Genomic DNA, 9,249 nt, shown 5'->3' with positions numbered 1-9,249 from the left:
ATAAATAAAGGCTAGTTAGGTGAAAGGGAGGTGACTGATTCCCCAAATCTCTTTGTAGACAAACTTCCTCTTTCTGACAACTTGGTCCCATCTTTTCTACTTTGTAATTGATGGTATTTAGGTTGGTGATCACCATAAGAAGGGGTGGGCTTCAAAATTTTTGAGTGAGGGGTTCTCTGCCCATTTGCTGGGTGGGCGTGGCCAGAGTGGGCATGGCCTAGTCAGCCTCCTGCACCATGGTGGGGGGTATTTTTGCCCTCCCCAGGCTCTGGAGGTTTTCCTTAAGCCTCCGGGAGGACGAAAACAGCCTGCCCAGTCTCCAGAGGCCCTCCGGAGGCCAGAAATGGGCCTGTTTCTGGCCTTCCCGAACTTCTAGTAGCCCCGTTTTTCACCGTCCCTGAGCGTCTGCGTGCGCCCTGCACTTACCTGCATCTAAAACGGGCCGCCTGGGGAACTCCTGTGAGGGACGGGGTGGGTGAGGCCAGTTAGGAATGGGATTTGGGGGTTCTCTGAACTGCACAGAATCTTAGGTAGAGGTTGTCCCAAACCCCTGCGAACCCACAGCAGCCTACCCCTGACCATAAGGCTCAATGTTTACATTTAGTTCTGGTTTTGTGTGTTTCCTTAGCAGCCAAAATCAAAACTTATTTCATATCAAATGAACTCTCTCCTGAGATTTGAAAGTATTTCCAAATATTTTGTAGGGTGGTACATCTCCCACCCGCCCACCTTCCCTTATGGCACTGACTGCACCCTCGATCCCAGCAAGCAACGTTCCCGTCTATGATATTTAAATGGAGCTTATAAGGAGATATATTCATGGGTGTGGCATGTTTGTCATAATATTCCCACCTCTGATGAACTAAACCTTCAAACGTGTTGGAAGCTGAAGCTGCAGGTCCTGAAGGGATGGCAAAGGTAGCTGGCTTTTCTGTTTTCAGCATTCTGGTGACAGGATCCGATCAGGGGATCGGTCTGGGTCTGGTGAAGAGGTTCCTGGAGTTGCCCCATCCACCCAAATGGGTCTTTGCTACTTCTCTTGATCTGATGGGAGAGGAAACCAAGGTAAGAATCAGTTAGCATAGGGTGGCTGGGAATAGTGGTTAAGAAGTTAAACTAAGGCTGAACCGAGACTGAATTAAGGTGACCAATCGTCCTCCTTTTGGGAGGACAGTCCTTCTTTTGTAAATTCTGTCCTCTCTCGAAAAGTGTCCTCCTACACGTCCTCCTTTTCGATATTTGAAGACTAATCTGTAAATCTCCGTATTCGATCGATGCTGAGCCGATGCGTTGCGTGTGATGTGACGTATTTGTATTTGGCATGACAATTTGTCAAGGCTCAGTACAGTGCGGCGACACGCGATTATGAGACGCATGCGCTCCGCACAGGAGAATTGTTTTGAGGGAGTGCGCCACACACAAGTGGCTTTGTTTACTTCTTACCGAAACACGACACGGCACGTGCGCACGCATTAGACTCACTTCCTTCTCAGTGAATATTCAGTCATACACAGGTGAGCACAATAATTCACGTTTTATTGATTCATTTTCTATTTAATAATTTCCAAACATGTATAATTCTATTTACAAGTTCATTTATTCAATGGGAAAGTACTCATTTAAATAATAATTAATAGGCATGTAAGCATAATTACAAAATAAAATGTTACAAATGTTTTTTTTATTAGGCATTTATCATATTATAGTGTACTCTGTATTATTGTTGTAATGAATAAAAAGTTTCTTTTATTTACGATATTTTTTTCCTTCAATTTATTTGTGTCCTCCTTCTCATTGTAAAAAAGTTGGTCACCTTACTGAATGTCAAGCTTGCATTTTGAACTCCCCAGGGATATTGTAACCCACATACATACATATCTGCCCTAATTATAATTTCCTCCTTTGCAGCAAGGAAAATGCTAAGCAAAACGGAGACTGAGTTTCATTCTACTTAGTATACTGTTCACCTTTTCTTGTGTTCCTTAAATTCTATTTGCTAATAGAAGACCTTTAATTTCCTTAAATTCTATTCACTTTAGTTCTGTATTAACTTCTTTTTAACACTATAATTGCTGTGCTAGTTAGTTTTTTCTTCAGCATAACATTCTTTTTTCTTATATTCAGCAAATATAAAAATAAAAAAATAAGTTAAAAAAGCAACTCCATCCAAATAGAAAATAGAACCAAAAGAGGAAGATAGACAGCAAGATTAAGGCATAATGCATGAAGTAAGAAAGTTAAAAAAATACAATTAAAATCTAATTCACATTAACGTGACTCATGACACCTCACTGATTTTGTATCCTCGCAAACCACCCTCGCTTCCACCCCATAAATACTATGCTTCATGCATTTTATTTCAAGAAAACATAATGGAAGTAGATTAATTTGTTTCCTAATAAGGAGTTGCTTTGAACCTAACTGGCCAGATTAATACTGGCTACTATTTTACAAGATACCCATATATTATAACTATAATCTTCTGTCTGTGTTCTTCTTTTTCTCCAGGAAGTGAAAGAGTTGGCTTGCAAACATCCGAATTTGGTGGTGTTGCAATTAGGTAAGTTTCAAGGACAAAGTTTGTACTACAGGAATGTCTTTAGCATCCAGTTCAAAGTCACTTCTGGAACTAATGAAAGTGTAACATCTCTGCTTCTATTCACTTGAAGCGGCTGACTCAGTTCAAACCTGTTCCCAAAAAGAAAATAATTTAACTTAGTTGCTTTCATGCCAGGGGTGAAATGCAACCGGTTTGACCCGATTCGGGCGAACCAGTAGTGTTAAAAAAGCTACCGGTTTGGTTGAACCGATAGTTAAAAAGCGCATACGCGGGCAGCAAACCAGTGGCGATCCTTGGAGGATTTCACTACTGCTTCATGTCAGTGATGTATGTATACAAGTCAGTCCACAAGCTTAGTATGTACAAGTCAGTCTACTTACCTTTACTACTGGTTTGCAATGGGGCCGTACGCGTGTGCTTCTGCACATGCACAGAAGCTTCCTGTTGACATCTGGGTCAGTGGGCGGAGCCTCCTGCTGGTTTTACTACCAGTTCTTGCAAACCGGTCTGAACCGGAGGCAACCCACCCCTCCTTCACATGTTAGACAAGCTTTCCCTGGAGCACACATTGAACAAGTAGATTCCGTGGTAAGATATGGGAGATCTGTTTGAAGAAAGACCATGTGCTTTTAGTACAACAACAACTGTTGAAGATTTTGTGCATATAATCTTTGATTGGAAATCAACTGCTCACATAGATCCTTATTTAAACTACACTGAGACACCCTACTTACTCCTGCAGGAAACACATCTGCATATCAGTAGCAAGACTGCAATTTTTTATCATCAAATTTATAACCAAAATTTATAATCAATTTGATCAAAGTCCATTTTGAAGAAAATAGACTGTGTTACATGGAACGGATTGGGGTGAACTGCGGGGGTGACAATTTATTGAATAAATTTTTTTTTGTTTTTTTGTTTACATTTATACCCCGCCCTTCTCCGAAGACTCAGGGCGGCTTACAATGTATAAGGCAATAGTCTCATTCTATTTGTATATTTTTTTACAAAGTCAACTTATTGCCCCCCCAACAATCTGGGTCCTCATTTTACCTACCTTATAAAGGGTGGAAGGCTGAGTCAACCTTGGGCCGGGCTCGAACTGCAGTAATTGCAGGCTCTGTGTTCTAATAACAGGCTTCTCTACTGCCTGAGCTATCCCGGCCCCTAATATGAACATTATTATGAATACTGTTTCCTCTACATTGGTTTTACGGTGTTTTTTTTAAATGGTCGCATTACTAATCAATAAACTTTATTGGTGGTGGTGGTGATGTCATCCATCGTGGTTTCTTTTGATGTTCAGTTCTAGGGTTTGTGATCCTCCCCAGTTAAAAACAGGGGAATTCTATTTTCTATTCTGCTATTCCATAAGGTGGTTAGCTACATGAATAGGCATATAGGAAAATTCTTCCCTTGCCATTCTGAAAATATTTACAGATCCCTCACATCCAGGACATAAACTTTTTCAACTCCTACTGTCAAAACAACGCTATAGAGCACTGCACACCAGAACAACTAGACACAAGAACAGTTTTTCCCCGAAGGCCATCACTCTGCTAAACAAATAATTCCCTCAACACTGTCAAACTATTTACTAAATCTGCACTACTATTAATCTTCTCATCGTTCCCATCACCAATCTCTTTCCACTTATGACTGTATGACTGTAACTTTGTTGCTGGCAATCCTTATGATTTATATTGATATATTGACCATCAATTGTGTTGTAAATGTTGTACCTTGATGAACGTATCTTTTCTTTTATGTACACTGAGAGCATATGCACCAAGACAAATTCCTTGTGTGTCCAATCACACTTGGGCCAATAAAAAATTCTATTCTATTCTATTCTATTCTATTCTATTCTATTCTATTCTATTCTATTCTATTCTATTCTATTCTATTTTATTCTGAAACTCCATGTTGCTGAAGTTTAAATAAAATTGCTTTTCCTTAGATGTTACTAATCTTGAAAGCATCCAGGCAGCTCTGAAAGAAGTGGAAAAATGCGTTGGAGAAGAGGGGCTGACCATCCTAATCAACAACGCTGCCACTTCGTCCTTCAACGGTCTGGAAACAGTAAATGCCAAAGATATGACGAGAGTTTACTCTGTCAATACGGTTGGCCCACTGCAAATGAGTCAGGTTTGTTTATGAGTAAGCGAAGTAAGGAAGATGGGTTTGTTAAAGATTGAACGGCTGAATTCTCAGTATAGCTAGAATGCAAGGAAATATCTTAATTGGTGAAAACAAAGAAGTAGAAACTGTACATTGATTATGGGAGCAGGTTGGAACATTGGTGGTAACTGCTCCCTTTTAGGGAAGGTTGGGACAAGAAAATACCTCCATGAGGCGCTTTGTGGCCAAAATCTTATACTTTTTCTCAGTTTAATGACAGGACTGGCCCATGCTCTTCCTCAGCCTCATCGCTGTTCAACTCCGTTGCCAGCTCCGCAGGCTGCTGGCGGACCACAACAGGCTCTGCATCAACTGGAGGTGTTGCTCATCTTTAAGGGCAGCCCACCAGAAAGCATTAGAGTAGTTTTCCCAGGTGGGGTCAGGTCTAGATGACTCTATGAAGGTCATCTTGCAGAAGGTGACAGAAGACCTTTCCCTGTTATTGCACAGTTATTTTTCTAGGCTTAACTGTAGCTCCCCCTCTCTTTTCTTCTCTCTACAAGGCATTTCTGCTCCTTCTGAAGAAGGCAGCCCGGAGAAGCCCATGTCAAGGGCTGAGCAGCAGCAAGGCAGCTGTTATTAACATGTCCAGCATTGCAGGATCAATTCAGAATATGGCTTTTTTGAACAACGTGAAGATAATTGCATATCGTTGCAGTAAGGTACCAGATGGGTTTTCTAGGTGGACCTGCCTGCAGATACAGGGAGTTCTCAACTTCTGACAGGTTGCTTAGTGAGTTTCGATAGAGCCATTCGCCAAAAGCTACTTATGACCTGATTTCAAAAATTCAAAATACATGATTATATTTTGGGCGCTAGACAACCAGTTCATCTTTATAGCCATTTGCAATATCCTGTGGTCCCATGCCTGTGATTTGCTGTTTTCCACCACTTCAGCAAAATCCTATTGGTTAAACTGGATTTATTTAACAACCGTGGCATTTGTCTAACCACCACAGCGTTCACTTAACCACTGCCTCAAACAGCGTTGAGTAATCCGGTGACGTGATGTCTCAACTGACAACTTATGAGTGCAATGACTCATGATCGTAATTCCAGGCTAAATTACTGTCGTAAGTTGAGGACTATCTGTAGTGGAACCTCCTCTTTCATCCAGGAGTATATCTTGCCCATGTCTGCTTCTTCCTAAAGATACATTTCTAACCAATTGCTGAGAGGCAATGCTGTGTGGTATTGTGCACTGTCACAGCCCTCGGTCACCAATGTTGTTTTACTGCTGTCGTCTTTGCTCTTCTACCAATGGTGTTTCCAGATTTTGAATTGGTGAAGACTGCCTGTAGTTGCATTGGGAGGGATGCATGCTAACCCAAGAAAATTCTCATTTGCATAAAACAAAACTAAATTTAAAAAAAAACCACAACTATTCGAAGGGAAATGGTTTTGACAGTCCAAATAGGCTATTCAACAGACCCTGACACCCATTTTCAATTGCATGAGATTGCAGAATAATTAACATACAGATATCTTAGCTAGCTAGAAGGATGCATGTGGCTGATTTCCTCCCAGCAGTGTTCTCAAGGAGTTGTTTAATCCAATTCTAGTGTGCCTCTTACGCCTTTTCTAACCCCAATACCAGCGGTGAAATCCAGCCGGATCTATCCGGCTTGCGCGATCCGATAGGGCCGGTGGCAGGAGGCTCTGTCCACCCGCCCGGATGTCATGATGTCCCATTTTTGACCCTCTGTGCATGCACAGAAGTCTCTGCGCATGTGCAGAAGAGACAAGCGCAATCACATTTGTGATCAAGTAGGGAAGGTATGTGCATTTTACCCCTGCCCAATACCCTGTGTTCTACACCCTTTCCTTCCTTTTTCTCTTCAATGCATTCTTAACTCATCATTCTTTTTTTTCAACCCTGCAGGTTGCTTTAAATATGCTCACCAAGTGCCAATCTCTTGAGTATCCAGCCGATGGAATTATGAGTGTTGCCATCCATCCTGGCTCAGTTAAAACTGCTCGCAACCCAATTGTAAGTTGTTGTTTTTTTTGATGTGGGAAAAGAGGTCAGGTATGTTATATACACACTCAAAGACATATAAATCACCTACTAATGAGTCTCTAAACGTTTTTGTATTTTATTTAATATGCTGTGCAAACTGAGCGATATTGAATACTTCTGTGAAAATTATGCTGTAGATCAGTGGTTCTCAACCTTTTCTTTACCATGAAAGCTTTTAAAACACCTTTTGAGCCTTGGGTTGTGCAGTGGTTAGAGTGCAGTACTGCAGGCTACTTCTGCTGCCTGCCGGCTGCCTGAAATTTGGCAGATCGAATCTCACCAGGCTCAAGGTTGACTCAGCCGTCCATCCTCCCGAGGTGGATAAAATGAGGACCCAAATTGTTGGGGGCAAGAGGCTGACTCTGTAAAACTGCTTAGAGAGGGCTGGAAAGCACTATAAAGCAGTATATAAGTTTAATTGCTATGCTGTTGTGGCCACGGCCAATGTCCATGGGCCACCCAAGATTTAAATCATAACATGTTTGCAAACCTTTGCAGACACCCTGTGACAATATAGTGCCCCCCCCCCCGGGGTCCGCAGACCACAGGTTGAGAATCACTGCTACGCATTGAATTAAAGGATTGAGTGCAAAGAGAATGAAGAATGGAAATCATAACAGGACAAAGAGAACAATGTGTCCCTAGAAAACTTCATTTCAGTTTCCTCTTAGAAGAAAATCTACTCAATCTCAGGAACCTCTTCCAGTTTGAGCTATTGGTGATCCTTCCTATTTGCAGAGAAAGAAATTTCTGCAGGAAAGCAGGTGCTTATAACCGAAATGACAAGAATTCTGTTGGTCTCGTATTTCAAAAGATCTAAGCTCCCGAGCTCACTGTAACATCATTGCAAAAAAGGCATTAAGAGTTGTCAATCTTATTTTGCAAAGTTTTCTCCCTGATAACGCTATACTTCAAACTAGGACATATAAAACCTTTGCTAGACCTACCCTTGAATACCGCTCACCTGCCTGGAACCCTCACTGTGTTTCAGACATCAATACATTAGAGAGGGTCCAGAGATATTTTACTAGAAGAGTACTCAAATCTTCTGCTCGAAATAAAATTCCCTATCCCACCAGGCTTGAAATTTTAGGTCTGGATAGCCTCGAACTATGCCTTTTTTACCCTGTTGTGACTCGTCCTCTCTCCTCTCCTCAGCCCGGCCCCTCCCATCTCCAACCGGGCTTGTTATTAGACTCCGAGTCTGATAATGAAGATGAACAGCCTGTCATGCCTCCAGCCCCCAGCCCTGGCCCCATGCCCAGAGAGGATTCCAGGAGTGAACAAACAAGCCCGATAAATCTCACTCATATGGCTGTGTTCCTTTGGCTCAGCTGTCAGAGGAAGCCAGCCGGGGATTGGAATTGCTCGGGCCTACTCCTTCTGACCCCTCCCTTTCCCAAACAGCAGAAGACAATTCAAAGTGGGAGGATCCTCGCTTCTGGAGATCTGAGAGGCGATGCCAGCAGAAGGAAGGGAGGGGCAGGCCTGGATAAATGCTGAGTCATGGAGCCATACCCCACAGCCTATATAAAGGACCTGCTTTTGGCATTCCAACCTTGAGTCAAGCAAAGTCTCATCTAGTTTGCTGATATTGGACTCTATCGCTGAAGTCACAACTTGGATTCCTGCCTGCCCTGATAAACCTCGAAGGATTTTTTTTAAAATTTGAATTTATATCCCGCCCTTCTCCGAAGACTCAGGGCGGCTTACACTGTGTTAAGCAATACTCTTCATCCATTTGTATATTATATACAAAGTTAACTTTATTGCCCCCAACAATCTGGGTCCTCATTTTACCTACCTTATAAAGGATGGAAGGCTGAGTCAACCTTGGGCCTGGTGGGACTTGAACTTGCAGTAATTGCAAGCAGCTGTGTTAATAACAGACAGACTTAGTTAGTTGGTCTGTTTGTCTGTCTTAATTTGGCAAGCTGCAGAGGCTTCATTGCCACGTTTGATACGGACTTCCTTGACCCGGTCGTCGGAGGGGGAGGGGGACACGACATACCCTCTGCGCATGCGCAGAAGGGTTTATGCATGCACAGAGGGTCCCCACGCGCTTGTGACGCGCATGCATATCCAAACCGGTACTGAAGGTAAGTAGATTTCACCCCTGGCAGGAACTGATTCTTTAAACCTTATGAGATCCCTTTTTTGTGGCAGCCGGGAATGAGTGTGGAAGAGAGCACGCAAGGCATCATGACTGTGCTGTCCATGCTTTCTGAGGAGGACAACGGGACCTTTCTGGATTGGTTGGGTCATCGAGTTTCCTGGTGATCCACCAGTCTCACCTTGATGTCGTTGGCACATAATGCACTAAGAGGCGATGGTGCTTTAATAAACTACTTTCTCTCCAGAAAGTCCTGGCTTTGGTGTTTTCTTTGTTTCACAAGATCGCAAACATTTGCCTGTATGTTGTGACTCGTCCTCCCTCCTCTGCTCAGCAGGGCCTCTCCCATCTCCAACCGGGTCTTTTATCAGA

The 9,249-nt window shown here is 42.7% G+C and overlaps 1 protein-coding gene across 1 annotated transcript; it reads left to right on the top strand.

Moving 5' to 3' along the window:
- Positions 1–909: 909 nt before the first annotated feature.
- LOC131184174 (C-signal-like) lies at positions 910–9,044 on the top strand. Its single transcript, XM_058155211.1, has 6 exons — positions 910–1,065; positions 2,509–2,560; positions 4,524–4,711; positions 5,248–5,406; positions 6,627–6,734; positions 8,931–9,044. Exons 1-6 carry the CDS (start codon positions 910–912, stop codon positions 9,042–9,044), a joined length of 777 nt encoding a protein of 258 aa, XP_058011194.1.
- Positions 9,045–9,249: the final 205 nt, after the last annotated feature.

The sequence above is a fragment of the Ahaetulla prasina genome, chromosome 12 (genome assembly GCF_028640845.1).
Source record: "Ahaetulla prasina isolate Xishuangbanna chromosome 12, ASM2864084v1, whole genome shotgun sequence".
Lineage (NCBI taxonomy): Eukaryota > Metazoa > Chordata > Lepidosauria > Squamata > Colubridae > Ahaetulla > Ahaetulla prasina.
This window is presented reverse-complemented; position numbering and strand designations above follow the sequence as displayed.

What these genes read in the sequence shown, in the direction of transcription:
- LOC131184174 (XM_058155211.1), top strand. Translation starts at nt 910, where the DNA reads ATGGCAAAGGTAGCTGGCTTTTCTGTTTTCAGCATTCTGGTGACAGGA. An exon ending in GCCCACTGCAAATGAGTCAG is followed by an intron (nt 4,712 to 5,247) that starts GTTTGTTTATGA and finishes TCTCTCTACAAG; the next exon opens with GCATTTCTGCTCCTTCTGAA. An exon ending in AAACTGCTCGCAACCCAATT is followed by an intron (nt 6,735 to 8,930) that starts GTAAGTTGTTGT and finishes TTTTTGTGGCAG; the next exon opens with CCGGGAATGAGTGTGGAAGA.